We start from the raw sequence: 18,578 nt of genomic DNA on the forward strand, positions 1-18,578 counted from the left end.
AGAGAATTCCTGGCAGTGGGACCCCAGCTCTCTTTCCATCTGGGAACTGGGAGCACAGCCCCTAAGTGTGGGGTTGTGAGAACACCCTTAGGCCTGAGTATATTCTGTCTGCTTCAGTGCCTGTAGTTCACTTGGAAAGGAAGCGGATAGAGTTTGAGATGCTTGATGTGAAATTTATCACTTCAAATACGAACTAAAGGGAAAACAGCCTGAAGGGTAATGCAGAAGTGCTTGTTGACTGGAGCAGATTCCGGTAAGCTGCAGTATTTATCTGTTAGCCCGGTGTGGGATCTTTCCATTTTCAGTCTCAAGGTTTACACAGATGGTGGGATTGATGCAATTTGTGAGACCTGACTATGCAGTGGAGAAAGACAGCTATTCAGAGTTTTCAGCTCTACTCCTCCTCCACATAGTGGAAGTCAGATAATCGCTGTTAGTGAGATTCTAAAAAGGTGGTCAGGAGAAAATGTTGCAAAACCCAGGAATTCTGAAAACACCCAAAATCTGACAAATGCTTCATTTCAGTGCTTCCTTGCGCCCCACGCTTTCCAGCTATCTACCTACTGCCCAGCCACTAACTGGACGTTCCTGCAATCTGAAAAGCTTGGTGGTAAGAATAGCTTTTTACTTCACGTAGAGCATGCTATCAGTAGACTATACTAGCCTGAAAACACCCAAGAACTGAAGTTTAACATGTGAGTACTCTTTTCATTTAATGCTTCCAAAAAGACCAAATATGCAGCAGAAATTTCCCTGCAAATTGTACATGTAGCTCAACCTAGTGCAGATGGGTAAGCTCCTGCTTCCTTGCTGTGGGTTACCTGGTAGAAATATGAACAGAAATTATGGTCAGGTGAGTTCCTTTTAAAATGTCAGTCTTATGGTTTTTTCTCCTTAAACCAGGAGAGATTGACTGACTTAATATAAAAGCTGTGGAAAATGTTGCATTTTGCTCATGGTGTATGAATATGTGAACTGAACATTATTTAAAATCTATTGTGATTATCTGGTACATTAATGGAAGTGTGTGTGTATTATATATATATATATATATATATATATATATGTATATATATATATATATGCATGTATATATGGTATATATAGACTGCCATTGATAGTCTATATATATAGACTCCCATATCTATATATTTTACATTATGGGAGTCTATATATACATCCAGATATTCACAATAGATTCTATATATCCTCAGGTTGAGCAGTAAATAGAACTCTTAATTGTTTAAACTGCAGATAGTTTGTTAGCTCGCCTTTCTCAGTTTCACACAGAAGACATTTGACAGACTTCACTGTTGTGTGGGATGTGAAATATTTTTTACAGCATTTAAACCCCAGAGGGCAGCCCTGCTGCTCCCAGCTGGGGCATTAAGTCAGTTCCATCCATGTCTGCTTGCTGCTTGGCTTGCATTGCTTTCTGGAGTTTTAGTGCAGGGAATACAAACCTTAAACTGCACAACTAGCTGTGGGCCAGAAACAGTTTAACGGGCAGGAGTCAGGTGTATGCAAACTAGTGATGTAAATGTGCCTTTCTGTAATTGTAAGAACTTAATTTGTAATCTTCATCGCCATTCACGTACTTGTTTTAAGCAGCTTCTTATTTCTGTTGATTTTTGGGGTCAGACCAATTTCTCACTTAAGCATTTACTTTCAGTAACACTTTCTCTGTAACGTTAAGGTCTTGGGCGACGGTATCCAGCATGGTCCGTGTCAGATGTGGCCATGGGAACGCAGTGCAATCACATCAGCCTTGTTTCTTGCAGCACGTGGTGTACGGACTTAGCCATATGCTTTCCTGGAACAAATACATATAAACCCTTTCCTAATTTAACTTTCTCCCACTGCAAAACCAGATGGACAGCATGAACAGTTTGTTGTGGCAACACAAGTATTTCTCTTCCTGGTGGAGAACTTTGCTTATCCACTGTATTCTATTCAGTGTGGTGTCAGAAGAAAAAAAAAAAAAGTAAGCACTGAACCAGTAACCTATACTGCACCTGGCCTAGTATTACATTTTTAACCTTACTTGTATAGCCTATATTTATCTACTAGCTTGTGGGAGGGGAGGGATATCTCATTTCATTCAAGCCAAATGTTTCTACTTAACTGCTGATCGTAGTACATGCTAACAGGCAAGAATTTGTCTTGCTTGTGACTGCTCTGCACAGACTTCCATATTTTTCATCAAAATTTGTCTGATCGAGGGTTACCCTTTTTTGTTAGTCACTGTTTAGCCATGTACACAACTGGAGACGTGATTCATGTCAAAGAGAACTGCAGAATGCCCAGCTCTCAGAACACTTGTGCTCCGGTGTGTTGCATATTGAGCATTTCAGTGAGTGTGGCATTATGCAAAATGCTACAGCATTGACGGAGCTCTTTCTTGTTGCGTAGGCAGAAGGGATTTTTCCAGGTGTGAACAGCTGTGTGAGACGAGAGTTTAAAGCTTGTGGGGATCAATGGATGTGTTTCAGAAGCTGAAGACCATTTACAAGGATTTTGCTAAAGCAGTGGAAAGCATAACAGTTGGTGTTCAACAGCCTCCCCCGTGTTTCATTGCTGATGTGTCTGTGTCTTACTGATGAGGTAATCGGCACCTTGAAAACTGATTCCAATGTGCTTTAGGATATCCTCAAGTACTGTAGTGCCATAGTTGTAATTGTTTACCATTAAAATTGTGTGTAATTTTCAGTGGGGATCACTGACTGTGCTCATCTTGTGTGTTATTGGAGCATTTCCAGGATGAATGTGAATTACATCTTACTCACACAGTGTTTATGGAAAACGTGCCATTAAAGTGTCTCTTTTTCCTTAGGCAGTGAAACTTCTCTTGTCCTTCTGCAGGCTTTCAGAGTCTCATTAGTGTTCATCAGTTTGCCACCCTTGCTCAGAGAAAAACAGTTAAGAACATTTCAGTGCTCTCACTGTTTAATACCTCTATCAGAACCAGAACCTTTAAACCCAAAGAGGACCCAGCTGTACCAGGTCTTGTCATACAACAGCTGTTATAATTGGTCAGACCACAGTGTGTCCTCTGTGTGCTTCAGAAGACCACCCCCAGCAATTGTAACTTCATAATTAGAGTTTGCTTGTTTGCTTGTGTTTTTCCTTAAAATAATATTCTTGTGTTTATTACAACTCTGGAGTAGCCTCAACTGTTTTATCCTTTTCAAAAGTGAAAGTAAGTTCTAAAAACAAGGTAGGAAGAGACTGAGTTTGAAAAGCTAGTCTGAGAACACAGACCAATTCCCAGCATCATGTCATGTAAGCTGCAATTCTCCAGTGACTGGCTTACCTGGTACGTGACATCATCTACTCTTGTCTATAGCTTGATAAAGTCCTGATGCTACTGGCCATAGCCAGTTTCTGGGCAGGGGAAGGAAGCAGGATTACCCTTCTAACTTGAAGGAAAATGCTTACTGACAAAGGATATGAAACCAAAAAGGCAGTCAATAAGCACAACTTAGCATTTACAGAAGAAAATTACTAACTTGAAAGAACTGCACTGAGCCCACTAGTTGTTTTCTTTGAGCCCCTGTGGCCAAGGAGTATGCATTACTCATGCCATGATCAGAAGTAACAAAACTGCTGCAGACTGCAAATAGATTTTTCTCTTGTTTGTCAGAGTTTAGTTACAAACTGACATTTTGGATCAAAAAATAGAAGTTGAACTTCGGTTCCATTTAACCCTCTCATACTGAGACAAATGCAATTAAAATATATATGTACATAAAATTTGCCAGGTACAAAAAAGATGCATGAAAAAAAAAATCCCTCAGGAGCTGTTTCGCTCTGCACACTTACAAAGGAGTTAATAATATCACTGGACAGATGGATATAATCCATCACACACTTTTTTTTCTTCACAAACACAGAAAGGCACAGGGCTGGTCATTACTGCTTTTAATTCCAACCCCCCAACCACCCCCCCAGCTGTTACTGGAATTTTTTGAATGAGCCTCTTGAATTCCGGTGTGCTAATCATTGAACAGGAGGCAAAAGTGCAGCCTTAGAGTAATGAATGAAAAGGAATAAAGTTACCATATGCTGTAAAAGCTAAGTTTGGGACACGAGAGGCTGGCAGAGCATCTCCTCACATCAGGACCACCCTCTGCCCCTTCCCATTCATTAACACAGCGCCAGCTCTTTGCTAAGTAACAGGCTTGCCTAAAAATAAATAAAATAAAAAGATCCCTTATAAGGAAGCATTCTGTGAAAGTCAACCCCTGCTGTTTTCTACATGCCCATTCCATTCCCTTGAAGGAACAACAGTTTCAACACGCATTGCCCTTATCCCTTCTCCATTCTTAACTTCTGCACCAGTTGTTGGCCAAAAATAAACACCATTCCACAACCATATATGAGCAACAGCATTCTGGTGTTCCCAACGCCTTCCAGCACTGCCATCATTCCAGTGCCAGCAGACTGTCAGCTCCTGAGCACGCTGCAAGGGCTATGCACATAACCCAGCTGAATCGGGAATGCCTCCTGCATCTCTTTTCCTTTTTGGACAAAAACAGCAGGAAAAGTTTAGCAAAAACATGTCATAAATTGCTAGAAGTGTTTCAAGATCCTGTGCTTTGGTCTTTACTGAACTTTAATTCTCCAGTGGAACTACAGAAGCGTAACTTCCTCCTGGGACCTGCTTTAAAATACTTGTCCATCTGCTGGTATTCAGAGAGAGTCAAGGTGTGTAACATTGAGGACTGGATGAAAAACAATTTCCAGAAAGACTTCTGTAGCAGGCATGAGAACACTGTCACTGATTTTTTACTAGAAGTTGGCAACAGGTATGTGCTTTGGGTGTGGAATTTATTCTGCATTACTGTAAAAGTTAGCTGCTTTGAAACTACAACATTTAGAAGGGTTGACTCAACTCCATACCACCTACCTGACTGAAATGGGGCAGAGAGTGAGTGCTTGGATTGTGCAGTTTTACTGTTGATTTTATACTGGGAATAGTGCATTTTCTCATCAACTTTCCTTAAGCTTATATTTTTTCCCTTTTATTGGAAGAATGCTTAATTAATACAGGAAAGTGCAATACTGTTTAGTAAACAGCTGCTTAACTCAACCATTTGGTCAATGTAGAGGATTGACCAGGGGGAACTCCTGAGGGAAAGGCATGGTTTCACATTGTGAAAGTATAAAAACAAGGGCATTACTAAACAGTATTTCTTTACTACTGGAGTTTAACCATGTCTGTGGGTTTTATAAGCTGCAGTAGAAGAAAAGTGCCACTATGGAAAAATAGCTCTCAGACCACATTGCTTCTTCTAACAGCTTCAGTGCCACAGAGCAGCTCTAAGAAAAAAAGTGCTAACCTGCATTAGGAGGAGCAAATGTAAGTCAGAACCAATCCCAGTGCATTTCAGTAACAGCAAGGGTGGCACTGGCCAGCTCAGAGCTGGAACAGCACACCTCTGTGCTGCAGCCAGCCCCCAGCTCAGTGCCGAAACGTGCCAAACAGAAAGCTCTGTTTGGAAGTAACACTTTAAATCCACCAACAAACTGGGACAGTGACAGAATGCAGGGTGCCAGTGAGAACCAGCAACAGGGCAAAAAAGACTAAAATACTGGATCAGAATAGAATGCAAATTTTCAGTAGAAAAATTCCTGAGTAACTGACAACAGCTGATAAACACTTCTGATCAATGGGCCACAGACCATTAGGAAAGACATCTGTCCCTAGGAAGGAGGGGCATGGCAATAACCATTCCCTCATTCTGGGCACTGGCATGTCCACCAAGATGCCACGCTTAACCCTTTCTTCCATTTTGCCATCACAAATAAGAATTCAGGAAGGGCAGCACACCACTGCTCTGCAGACAGTTTAACACTGAAGTGTCTTCCTCTCTACAGAATACGTAAAGATTATTTGCTGTACAAAATGCAAAGGTGGGGTAGCAAGGATTCCATCCAAGTTCAGCAGCCACCTCTAAACACATTAATGTCCTTAAGTTAAATCTCCACTCCTAAAAATGACAGTTACATTAACAGTGATGCACCTCAGCCATGTTAGCCTCCCCAGGTCTGTGAAGCAACCCTCCTAAAGCATTGCAACAGAATTCCTAGCACTCTGCACCAAGAAATATTAAATTAATATTTAACTTTGCTCTCTGAAGTATGAGTACTTCAGTTCTGTTGATGAAACTGTGCAAGATGGGTTTGTCAGATCCTTCCTTAACTTTTGCACATATTTTTCTAACTGTTCACAAGCATACACAAAAAGAAGAGAATGTGGCTGGCATGATCTCACTATTACCTCTGCTCTAAAGGAGAAATCAAGCAGCATCTGGGGGGTAAAAGCAGCATCTGGGTGGAAAAGGATGTACTGTTTTTTTAAGGTAAAAAAGAATATGCTGCAGTTATGGCTGTCCAGCTGTGGTAAAGAACAGAGAGTCCCTTGTTTGTCCCCACTGCTGTACACCACACCTTAAACCCAGTACAACCTTTGAGCACAAATTTTCAGACAGAAGTGCTCCCTGTTGCTGCAGGCACAGGTAGGCTGGCAGTCTTGCACTGATGTCTCTCAAGATCAACATTAATGTTACTGTAATCACTTTCTCCCTCAACAGCAGAGCCTAAAGAAGTCCTGGTGCTGCTCAGAGAAAGCTGTAAGCAAGAAAGCAAACAATGTACAGAAAGACTGGGGGATTGGTGCATAAGGCTCTTGCAAACATGCCTGGTTAGTGTAGCAGCAAGGAACCCGCCTGCACAGGCAGTGTACATCATAAACATACTGACTTGAAATAGGACTTCCCTGCACTTTCTCAGGTCTACACAAACAGCATACACAGGTGTTTTTTTTTTTTTAAAGCTTTTTTCAATTTTCTGTGACATTTAACAGTAGAGTTATTACCAGTTTCAATTATTTGAATGAATTGTGTGGGTACCAAACATCAACAAACCCCACTAAGGGAGATGCTGGCACCCACTCAGTAAACCAAAGAGTTGCAGTGCACACGCAAAGCCCCATAAAATCATGAGAGTGGAAGTGTCTTACTTGCCTATGCTCAGAATGTCTACAAAGCTTCACTGACTTGCCCACAAATCAATTCTGACCCGAACCCATGATCTCTACGGGGTCTTCATCAGCTTATGTACACATCCACTTCCCCTTCTCCATTCTGCCAACTGAGCTACAGATGCTGACAGCAACAGAAAAAGCAAAGGAAGGTAAATAAGAGTGCCATGATAAGAAAAGCTGAGCTTTCAGGCCTATTTGTGTCCCTCCCTAATCATGCTTTCTTACCCTCCCTGGTGGAAGAGGAAATATTTTTTCAACTTCAATATTTATTTTTCAAGACAGTGGCTTCTCCAAGTTCTGTATGTCATTTATTCTCCCCTCATCTCACCTTCACAATTACGTTTCAGATGTCCCAACCTGCTATCTCTGACCCTCTCAGGATGCGGCCACGTTACAGATGATTGCCTTTTGCTTCTCCTCAAGAACTGCCCAAGCCTCAGGACACTCAAACTGGAAAACTGCGCGCGGATCACTGACCAGACTCTGGAAGCAGCAATCCTCTATGGGGGATCACTGCAAACACTGCACGTGGATTTCTGCCGGAACATAACACAGAGCGGGCTGCAGAGAGTTCAGGAAAAACGCCCCTCAGTAACACTGAGAGCAGAGAGAAGTGCTAACATGATTCCAGACAGTAAGCCGGAAAAAAAGTTGGTGGTTGAAAAATTGGCCAGAAAAACGGCTCTGCTTTAAGTCATAAGGATGGTTGATTTCCACTTACCTCTAGTGTGGCGCTACTTCAACTACCCGTAGGTAATCTGCGCTCTGGTTTAAGTCCAAATAAATGGCTGAATGCTTTGTAAAAGCTTCACTGGAAAAAGGCATGAGTTTTCACACCTTTTAAAGGAAGAACACCTCTGCTTTTGCTGTTCCTTGAAACTGGAAAAATCATGTGTTTGTGTCACATAATGCAGCACTTAATTAGTCAAGTCTAAAAATGTGAATTGGAGAAAAGCAACAACCAGAAGACCCTTCAAATTTTCATTATGACAACACAGATCATTTTGGCAGTAAGGTACAAAAAGGAATTTAACTAAGTCGTCAAACACAGTAAAACTTCACTTACCAGCAATCATGAACTTCACCAAGTCAAAAAAAAGGGTTATATCACAGATACAAATCACATTTCCAGACCTGAACCAATCATTTGTTCACCTTTTCTCTGGAGAACGCTACTGCTCAGTATCACATTCTGCTCTTATCAGTCCCCTCTAAGCATGACAGACACCTGTACTGCTGCACTGCAGGGCAGGTGGCTGAGCCACCTCTATTTACATTTAGCATTTAATGCTTTAAGCATTTTGTGTTCCATACTGCGTTGATCTGCAAAGGAACTGAACAAAAACACTGTCACACACCTGTTCCCACCTCCGATACGCGTTTCTTATCACTGCTACAGTCAAACGCATTTCATCCAGTGCAAAAAAGCAGAAGGGAAATGATGATGCTTTGAAACAGCTCACAGCCTACCCTGCTGCAGCAATTCTGTCATTAGCAAGTTACGAGACTGAGCTGCATGCATTTTTTATTGTATGTGTATGTGTGTATGCCTATATATAGTTATAGATGACTTATACTACAGAATGCAGATACACACTGGTAATATTTACTTTTCTTTTTCTATACAAACGTGTTTGCATATGTAAAATACTCTTAAACTGGCATAAACTTATGATTTTTTCAGACTGTCTCCAATAGACAGCAGAACTGAGCCAGAGCATTCTTTACCTTCAAATGCAATTAGGTCTGAGAAGCACTATGCAATAAGAGTGAACACAATTCCACTCTGACTTTGATGTCTGAGCAACTGAAAAAAAGCCAAACAGCAGATTGAAAGGAATGCGTGCACAATGCCACGACAGTGAAAACAAACAGTTGGATAAAATAAAAATAAGCAGTTAGTTTGAATCATGCTAAGATAGAATATGCAAAGGACAAGGGTAATTTAAAAAGGAATTGCCTAACTGTTTAATGAACATCTGTATTTACAAACATCAGCATCCCCTTTTACTTAATTGCAAATCGTCTCCAAAAATACCCTCATTATCCAAGAGCCAAAACACACAGTCTGTGCAAAACTGAATTCTCAGGTACAGTTCTATTACCTTCTGTATCTGACTGAACACGCGGGCAAAATGATGAAGGATTAATGACATAAAGGAGGTTCAGTACACAGTAATACAGTCCTTTCTGTAGTGCATATATATGTAAATATATATGTACAACACCTGGAATTTAATCCAAGATATGAATATATTCCTCCACAACACAGTGATGAGATGCAGAAATCTGTCTGATTTGAAACATGAAGCAGCAGGAAACTACACCTGCCTGACCTCAGAGCCCTGGTCCTCCGTCTCCCAGCACTGTTAAAGGGCCTGTCTGGCTGTTTCACGCTACAGCCTGGTTCTTGCTTGTTGCTGAAGAACCTTTTGCCTTCTTCATGAGCCAACAGCAAGAAACAACTTCACCAGATACAACCTGGAGCTGAAATTCTTTACAATTGTTTACTCAGCCCTTTGAGCACCATCAGCTGGCACCAACACACCAGTTAGTCTTGGACAACTGGGAAGTTTCCCTGATAATCCCTGCTAACCTACAGCAATCACAAGCAATAGGAATGTCTGTCTTCTTCTCCAGACTCAAACCAGTCATGTACCAGGGGAGTTGAGGTTAATGAATTTTCTCCCCCGCCATGAGGCCCCACAACACCCTTATCAAGGGATTCCAGTGAGAAGGAGGGGAAATCAGGCCAGGGCAGCAGAGAAGCACACCCTTCTCTTCAGCCCGGTGACGTCGTGTTCCTGAGCACAGACAGCATTTGCAGCTGGGCACAATTTATGGTTGTGGTACGGAGACCAAAGAGGATCATCTTCCACAGCACTTCCCTAAGACGCAAATAAAAGTTTCTTTGTAATAGTACATTACTTCCCCAGCCAAGTACGAATGTTACTGAATACTGCTGATTATAACACAATTACAGCTGCAGGAGATACCAAACACATGTGGTTTACTAAAATCAAAGGCAGATACTTGGAATGTATATAAAATCCACAGCTTCAACCACTGTCCTGCCACCTTCATTTATTGGCACTCTGTTTCTGAGTCACAGCGGCTGTGTATTATTACTGTCAACAAGGAATACTTGGAAAAGTGTCCAAATGAAAGTCAAGAAGGAATCACGTACAACTTTAACTTGTATTGAAGTACATGGCATAAACAGTGGTACACCTGAACCTCAAAGACATGAACGCAGGGCACAGTCCTACCCATCAGACAGTAGAAGATAAAACATTTCAGGGTGTTCCAAACATCACAGCCTGACTAAACATGGTAATACTATCATTTCCTGAGACAAAACGAAGTACGAAGTCTAAATAAACCAATACACAATTCACAAATGCATCCAAGCAACCAATTCTCGAATTTGCTTTATTTTTCTCTGCATAAGGAACCCTGCACAGGCAATTCAAATTAGAACAAAATAAATATGTGAATATTCATGTAAAACTGCCCTTGCTAATGAACAATTATACACAATGTACAACCCTTCATGTCCACTGGGAGGGCTTACAAATGTACTATTCCCAACAAAAATGCACCCAAATGTCTCCATGCAAACTTATCAAAAGTGACCAAAAAAAGGAGAAAAAAAAATTATTGATCATACTTTTTTTTTCTTTTTTTTCTTTTTTACAATCACAAAAAAATAAAAACATCTAATTTTTTGTTACATTTAGAGTAACTAAAATGTGGCCACTGTTTATTAACATCTGCTTTTATGCTCCTAAAACATCTATGGTTACCATAAAATTATGTCAACAACAAATTGGACTTAGGGCACTATTTTCAGTAAAAGGAAGATGATTTTGTTCACAGAATGTTAATAATCTGTGTCTGAGCCCTCTGCATTGTCCACATTCCGTGAGAGCATATAATTGTCCATATCTATAGACCTGCAATTATTGATTGCATAGCGCAAACGCTCTGCCATGATTAGTTGACTGGAGTAAGGTGGGAGCCTCAGTTGAAAGAAACAAGTCTGTGAGGTAGGCAAGCTGTCGTAAGGCTGTGGAAATGGATAAAAGGTGGGACACCGGTAAGTTTGAGAATAAGAAGTAGAAAATGCAGCATATCCATATTTCATTGCTTCCATCTTCCCTGCCTCTATCATCCAGCATTTTCTCAGTTTACCTCAATATTTCTCTTAAGAAGCAGACTAGCATCTCATGTTTACATCTCCTGTCTCCTCCTGAACGCTGTGACAAACTACTGTTGTATCAACTGCTCTGACTTACTCAGCTCGGTAAGGAAACACAACTATTGGAACTCTTGATCGCAATATTTAGCAACCCACTGGAAGATAACAAACAACATTCAAATTTATGTACCGTACCATGCCTTAACGTGAGGTGACGTGAAAGACACCTAACCAAAGATGACAGTCCAACCACTGTTACCTTTGCCCAAATATTTGATTCTTACAGTTAGAGAACGTGCTTTCACTGCCCAAAACAATGACACAATGCAAAATGTAGGCATCATGTACACGATGCACTTCAAGGATACATACTGTAAAACTCAGGCTTCAGAGTTTGTTAACGGTCATATGACAAACTTATGGGAGTAAAAATTATCAAATGAAAAAAGGAAATGCAACAGAAAATGACTGTGTACGAGTTACAACAGAAGAGGTTTGGTTTCCTCATGCAAGAGCTTGTCTTGACCTCCAATCACAGAATTACAGTAAATGCACCAAATGAATTCATATCCAATTCATGCAATGATCCAGCTCCTCCACTATTAAGATCCTTGGTTTTAATACCTCAGAGAATATCCTACTCCACGTTTTCTCTGTAAATGTACAATTATGGAAACCTGGCTCCTACTGCCAATGCACAGATTAAGCTAAATAGGAATAATAAATACAGATAATGTTAAAAAAAAAAGAATAAAAAGAACAGCATCTTACCCTATCAACCTTCATTATTTGGAATCGCTGAGAGATATCAGCTGTGTTGGCTGGTAATCGAGATCTTCCTGACACAAACCTCATGAAAAGGACTCTCTCCTCATTGGAAAATTCTTCCAGGGTATGCCAGAACCACTGCACGAGCTGATGCTGCTCATCAACTTCTCTGTATCGCACAACTTTCTTCAGAACTTCAACTGATATTTCTGGCATTCCACAGACCATTTGCTCCAACTGCTTAGCAGTCAGAAGAGACAACAAGGGAACGGGAACAATCCAAGACATGCCTTCTCTTACAGCAGCCACCTATTGCCCAAAACAGAAGAAACACTGGGAATGCAATTGTCTTACCTCTGTCACATACTGTAACTTCCAAATAAATGCAGTGGCAACTTATCTGCTGAGGAACAGGGTAAAAGGAGAGAACATCTGCCAAATACATTTGCATCCCCTGTAAGGTCTACTACATCCTCTCTCAAAATTCTGGAGAATATTAAAGGTACAAAACTGAAATTATTTTTAATAGTAACTGCAAATGACACAATATAGAAGAACTTACAAGTGCAAGTTTTCAGCACAAATAATAGTGAACCAAAAAGTGGTGCAGATATCATACATCTGAGCTGGAACAAAGTTGGTTTTTTTTTTCTAGAAGACATGATTTGGTTAACCTTGTTTAGAGAGTTATCTTCCTAATGCAGGTAGCAATACCCTGCATATATCTATACATGGAGTAAAAGGAAAATAATTTTCCTCACAAGTAATCAGCATATTTCATGCTTTTATGGGCTTCACTACACAACTGACAAAATACACAGAACTATGAAAATAGATAATGAATACTTCTCAGAACATTTAACGTTGTATTTTTAGTTTCAGTGCTAAAGTAAAAGAGAAACAGTTTTAAAAACCAATGTTTGTTCATACTGTTTACTTCAGCTGGACTATGTTGCTGTGATATCTAATAATACTGCACAGTAAGTATAGTTGTGTGGAGTTTCCCAAGAGGGGATGACAGATGCAATGGCACTAACCTAGTGAAAGAATAGCACTTATTTCTTTTGTCAAACATGCATTTGCTAAGAAAAGTAGGCCTAAAACAAGCAAACAAAATAGAAAAGTGTGCAGGGGAAAAACAATCCTTGGGGACCCATCCGAGATGCAGAAAACCAAGCTTTTCTTGTTCTCTGGAATACGAAATGGAAACTTACATAAATAAAAAATGCTGTTCACGTTAACAGTGGAGAGGGTCACGATATGGTTCTTACCTGACGGTCCATTTCATGAAGTCTGTACTCAATTGCCCTCTCCACATATTCTTTCCTGTTTGAAAAGGTAAGTGGGATGCTGTTCCCTCCAGGGATTATGGGAACCATTTTGCCATCAGCGCTCTGGCCAACAAAAGAATCTAAAGGAATCATCTGTTACACAAAACAGAAAAGCTTTGTTCAGCTTAAGTCACTCGAGTGATGTATGTTTAGTATTTTACTATCAGTCATGCAGATTATACTCAGATCACAAACAATTCCAAATGCATATTAAGTCCCTGTTATCCCAATAAAACAAACAGAAGTGTTAAGGTCAATCTGCTAAAAGCAATCACTTTCATAACTTACCTCATGGAAATTTTCTTCAGTAATCCCACTGTCTTCAATGTGAAGAATGCTGTTGAGGGTCTGCACATAGAGCAGATCTACCTCCTCCAAATCCTCCAAGATGAGTGGGATACAACAAAGTTGCTTCCAGACCATTGGAGCCAAATGAAGATCTAATGGCTTTTTTGTACGAATAGCTACACCCATGAGAATGCCCAAAAATTTAAACTGCATCAGATGCTCATCTAAACATGCTGAGGGGTTAAAGAGAAACCTGAAAGAAAAGACATCGAAGGCTACAGTATAATTTCTATGCTGCTTCATTAGAAGCAAAAGATCAAGTATTTCTAAGCACTGCACAGTAACTGCCAACACAATTATCAGCAACGGGTGATCGCTACGACACACTGCAACATTCCTGATGCTATGCTCAATTCTGCAAGCCAGAAAGTTTGTGTTACAAACATGCCCTCCCCTTCACGTCGAAGCAGCATCGCAACTTGGAGGAAAGAAAATACTAGGGGCAATCATGAAGTCTCATCATTTGGTAAAAAAAAATAAATAAAATAGTAAACAGAAGTTAATTTTCACCTACTGACACATGAAGTAAAAAGAAGTTCTAGATAACTTACCTATCCCTATTGTAGCCTACTTCAGCTGTGGCATTTGGGGAAGGAATAAGCAGGTCTACTACTCCAGTTTCAAGTTCCTTAAAAAACAATAACAACAGCAAAAAAACATTCTTACATGGGAACAACTGGAATATTGTGACATTATATAATACATTACAAGACAGAATATTGTACTACAGTGATGATAACTACTTAAATATTCCTGCGTAATGCTTAAGGGAAAGAAACAAAATGGGGTGATTTTTATTCATAAAATCATGTTTATTTAAAGACCTGCCTTTACATCAGACTATAATGGTTGTTTTACTGTGACTGCGCTGCGATGCATTGCTGATACTTGTTCTGGAAATGATCAGAAGCCCTAAACTCTACACCCTATTGGTACTTTTTTGCAAGAACTAGAGATGAAACAAATGTTTTCATTAGTTTTGTTCTGAACTTTCATTAGCCCTTTCTCATATTTAATGCAAACTGCTTAGGAAAGAAACATAAATCATGAATTCGAAAAGACAACAGCAAGCTGTCAGCAGCAGAAATATCTGGGCTCAAGTTAAGGTAAAAGTGCATAAATTCTGCTGGTGAAACTCCTTTCCAGCACTGAACCTGAGAAGTGACATTTATTTTCACGTATGTGAAAACATACACGATCTTATGAAACATCTGTCAGAGGACAGAACTGAATGGATGGAATCTTAGTGAAAATATTGGCCGGGGAAAAAAGGGTGCCTGCAAAATGCTCCTGTAACATGTAGGGGCTATTGCAGAACTTCAAGGGGATTTACTTAACACTAAGGTGCACTGTGTTTTTTTTCCATCTCCTTGCTACAATCTAAAGGTGTTTTTTTTTCCCCCCTCAGAGGCATTCCCCTCGAAGCCAGTTCTAGTACTGTGGCTCAGGACTGAAGAACAAGAAGAAATTGCTATGTTGCATAAAGGAAAACTGACAAACAAAATCAGACAAAACAAACAACTCTACCAGGCATTTCAAACTGATAGATTTTGCCTACCTGACACATTTCTGTAATAGTGTCATCAAACACTCCCCCTGCATCATCAGCTCCTTCTCCAACCAGTTTCACTTTCCAGGCACGAGAAGGCAGGCGAAGGTCTGATGCGTTCAGCTTTACCACTTGCCTTGCAATCTGTACAAAAATGGGTTTGCATTTCCGACCCCTTTTGAAGAAAAGAAGACACAGCCATACAATGTAACTCATAAAAGTGAATACGTTACTGAAGTCATTTGTTCATAATGAAGACGTACAGAGTTTGATATGCAACAGGTTATGGAAAACGTATGAAGATCAGTATTCGCTTGGTATCAAAAACATTGCCTGTGAAAACAATACTGACCTGGTTGATATTCTTTTTACAGTAATCTGAGGACCATAGTTTTTTCCCTGAACCATGGTCTTCCCTATAGAGCGTACCATAGGGAGCGTGTACACTCGTGGTGCTAGCAAGGGTCTTAGCTGTCCTTGAACTATTCCCCATGTTCCAGCATTATAATGAGATGTACTGTTCTGCAATAAAGCAGTATGAAAATAAGCATATTAATAAAGGTCATTAGTTCATTTACGTAGAATAAAACCTTCGTAATTACTCACTAGCACTTCAATATTTCACAAAGAAGGTAGGCACTTCTTTTTTACAGTTTTGAGGACAGCAACTTTTTGAAAACTACTGGCATGTTAATATTAACATAACTGAAAATATATAATGGCACTTTGACAAAGCCTGGCTTAATCCAAATTTGTATATTTAATTTATTTTTTAGAAAAAAAAAACCAAAAAACTTACAGACTCTACTACTGAGGCCTGGTGAAAAGCTTGCTAGTGATATGGTACAACACAACAGGACTAAAATATATATTTTAAATGGAGTTTTACCTGATTATTGGGACTGAGGTTAAGTAATCTCCATGAAGAGTACATGAGGTCAGAGAAATGGTACAGCAGTCTGAGCCTTGCTCTTACTGTATGAATGCTCACTTCTTTCAGTGCCCCATACTGTGGTGGAATGGCATCAGGCAAGCCAAGCTGTAAAGGCACTGATACACCTGCCACACGAGAGAGAAAACATCATTTCATAAAGGACTGCAAAACTGAGAGACTAAGGTAGTTTGAAAACCTGGGTGGGTGGATATGAACTAAAACCAATTTGTGCCCAACATTCCACAGCTCCTGTTACACTCATCCCTCATGAAACACAAAGACTAACTCAAATGACCATACAAACCATCTCAGCTATTTACCTGGAGCTCTGGGTGGAACCGGGGGTGCTGTCCAGGCAGCACTGTGGCAACGTCCTGCTGAAATTTGCCGAATATTCTTTCCTTGCAGGACTGTTATTAGGGTTGGTTCTCTGACATGGTTAGTATGGCCAAGTCCAAGCTGACAAATTGTAACAGTTGTAAGACACAAATAAGAATCAACAAGTGTGATAAAGCTTCTAGAAAACTCTCAAGGAAAGATTCAGAACAAATGGTAAAAATGTCTACACCATATACTGGCTTAAAAACATTCGCCTCATAGATCTTTAGTTATGCTTGCATTTACCTTTCATTTTGGATAGAATATTACATCCACACTTAATGGCAGTAGCAAACCTAGGTGGCAAAGAGGCCTGAGAATAGCTAGAGATTTTTTACACAATCTTTTGTACACTGAGAAATAAAGCTATGCTGCTAAGTCATCTATATTGCACAATCCTTCTCATGCAGTCAACACAGCTCATACCTCTCCCGTGCAATCTGAATACCACTTTTGCTCTAGCAAGTACATTCCTGCAAGTGTTTGAAAAAACGATCAGCATGAAATTTTACTGAAACTCTTCTGATTTTTTCCCAGTAGTTTTGAATTTTGTACTGTAAAAGTGGTAACTTTGTACTTCAAGAGCATACAAAATTGTTTCTACAACACCACCAAATTTTTTACACTGCAATGGAAAGTATACAAAATAGGCTTTCAGAATCAAGTTCCTCTACTCTTCTTTTTTACACTAAGTTTTTCTCTTCCAACACAGAACAAAAGCATGATTGTAAAAACAGACAACCGTTCCTTTTAGAAATTACTCTAAATAACTTGCTCAAAAACCACTCAAAAACTCACCCCTGAAATGCCACAGCACTAACTTTGCCCAACACTCTTGAAACACCGAGAGTCAAAGCATCAAGAGGCTTGGTCTTATACTTGCAGCATACAAAACTCAACATCTGAAATCCTTCCAAAAAATGTGAGTTATACACTGGGTGTGGGAAGAGAATGGATGCTTAAGGGCAGTGATAAAAATCAGTGTCCCAAAGCAAAGAGAGTATTTAATATTCACTATTTGCTTTTGACTTGTAAAAATGATTTCGTATAAAATTAATCTTTATGAAAAGAATCTGATTGCCAACCATCATAATTTTTTTTAGTATTCAAACACAGTTATGGTAGGTCATGAATCAGTGAAGTTTCTTTCAAAAACCATTTCGACAAGCAAGCATTCCGATAGAATGATGTCAGTGCTTTCCCCACCTGCTGCCATGCAGGTGCATGGGAAATGAAGAAGAAAATTGTGGAGAAAACCTGAAATGTTATTGTAGCTGAGGAGAAGGAAAAGAACAAAAATCAAAGCTTGACTTTCCACCAGATACATATTCCAACCACATCTATACAGTGGTTATGGTTAGAAATAAACAGGGACATACCTGCCCTTCAGAGTTGCTACCCCAAGCGTATACATCGCCTGTGGATGATAAAGCTAGTGTATGCTCTGCTCCTACAGCTATGTCTTCTATGAAGACTCCTGACAGTACTGGGACTTGCTGGGGTCTGTTGTGATTTCGAGCTCGACCTTCTGGCAAACCAATAAGGCGATCTGAAATTGCAAGGAAATGCCTATATATGTAAAGATCATCACAAGTTAATTTTACTTGCAGGCAGAAGTTGGGCAGGGGCAAAAAGCAATTCTGAATACTCTTAGAACTGGGACATCAGTGTAATTTATTATGCAGAAATCTAGTGTACATTTCCTACAAAGCATTGCTGTGCTTATGGATACTGCTGAAGTTATTTGCACTTTAAAAGTGAAACAAAATCAAAATCTATTAAAACGAGTCATCACATGATTTTATAACACATTTGAATTAATTGACTCGAAAAGAAAAAATGTGTTTAACTCAGTGATGCTGGCAATTTGCCTGCCCAGACTCTTAACAAATTGGGCAGATATAGACTCTATTAGGTAAAGCAAGCGTTCAAAGAACCCAGTGGTTCTAGACATATGAAATTCAATGAAATTTTATGGAAACACCTGTCAAAAATTAAATGAAACACCCTTCAAAAACTAA

General features: G+C 39.8%; 2 protein-coding genes across 9 annotated transcripts in view; one reads left to right on the forward strand and one right to left on the reverse strand.

Moving 5' to 3' along the window:
• Positions 1–1,102: 1,102 nt before the first annotated feature.
• Positions 1,103–14,661, forward strand: FBXL22 (F-box and leucine rich repeat protein 22). Its single transcript, XM_042823948.1, has 2 exons — positions 1,103–4,808; positions 7,396–14,661. Exons 1-2 carry the CDS (start codon positions 4,474–4,476, stop codon positions 7,739–7,741), a joined length of 681 nt encoding a protein of 226 aa, XP_042679882.1. The 5' UTR covers positions 1,103–4,473; the 3' UTR covers positions 7,742–14,661.
• Positions 10,454–18,578, reverse strand: part of HERC1 (HECT and RLD domain containing E3 ubiquitin protein ligase family member 1) — a 93,889-nt gene continuing 85,764 nt past the window's right edge. For all 8 annotated transcript variants that reach the window (XM_042823938.1, XM_042823940.1, XM_042823939.1 and 5 more), the window contains exons 69-78: positions 17,937–18,106; positions 16,500–16,638; positions 16,135–16,304; positions 15,598–15,767; positions 15,255–15,420; positions 14,248–14,324; positions 13,637–13,889; positions 13,289–13,441; positions 12,021–12,326; positions 10,454–11,117 (exon numbers count right to left, since the gene is read on the reverse strand). In XM_042823938.1, coding sequence (XP_042679872.1) covers positions 10,932–11,117; positions 12,021–12,326; positions 13,289–13,441; positions 13,637–13,889; positions 14,248–14,324; positions 15,255–15,420; positions 15,598–15,767; positions 16,135–16,304; positions 16,500–16,638; positions 17,937–18,106 — 1,790 coding nt within the window. In that variant the 3' untranslated portion in view covers positions 10,454–10,931. The remainder of the gene's footprint in view (positions 11,118–12,020; positions 12,327–13,288; positions 13,442–13,636; positions 13,890–14,247; positions 14,325–15,254; positions 15,421–15,597; positions 15,768–16,134; positions 16,305–16,499; positions 16,639–17,936; positions 18,107–18,578) is intronic.

Source organism: Centrocercus urophasianus, unplaced genomic scaffold, assembly GCF_019232065.1.
Source record: "Centrocercus urophasianus isolate 14NV4802_14NV808 unplaced genomic scaffold, USGS_Curo_1.0 seq_23, whole genome shotgun sequence".
Taxonomy (NCBI): Eukaryota; Metazoa; Chordata; class Aves; order Galliformes; family Phasianidae; genus Centrocercus; species Centrocercus urophasianus.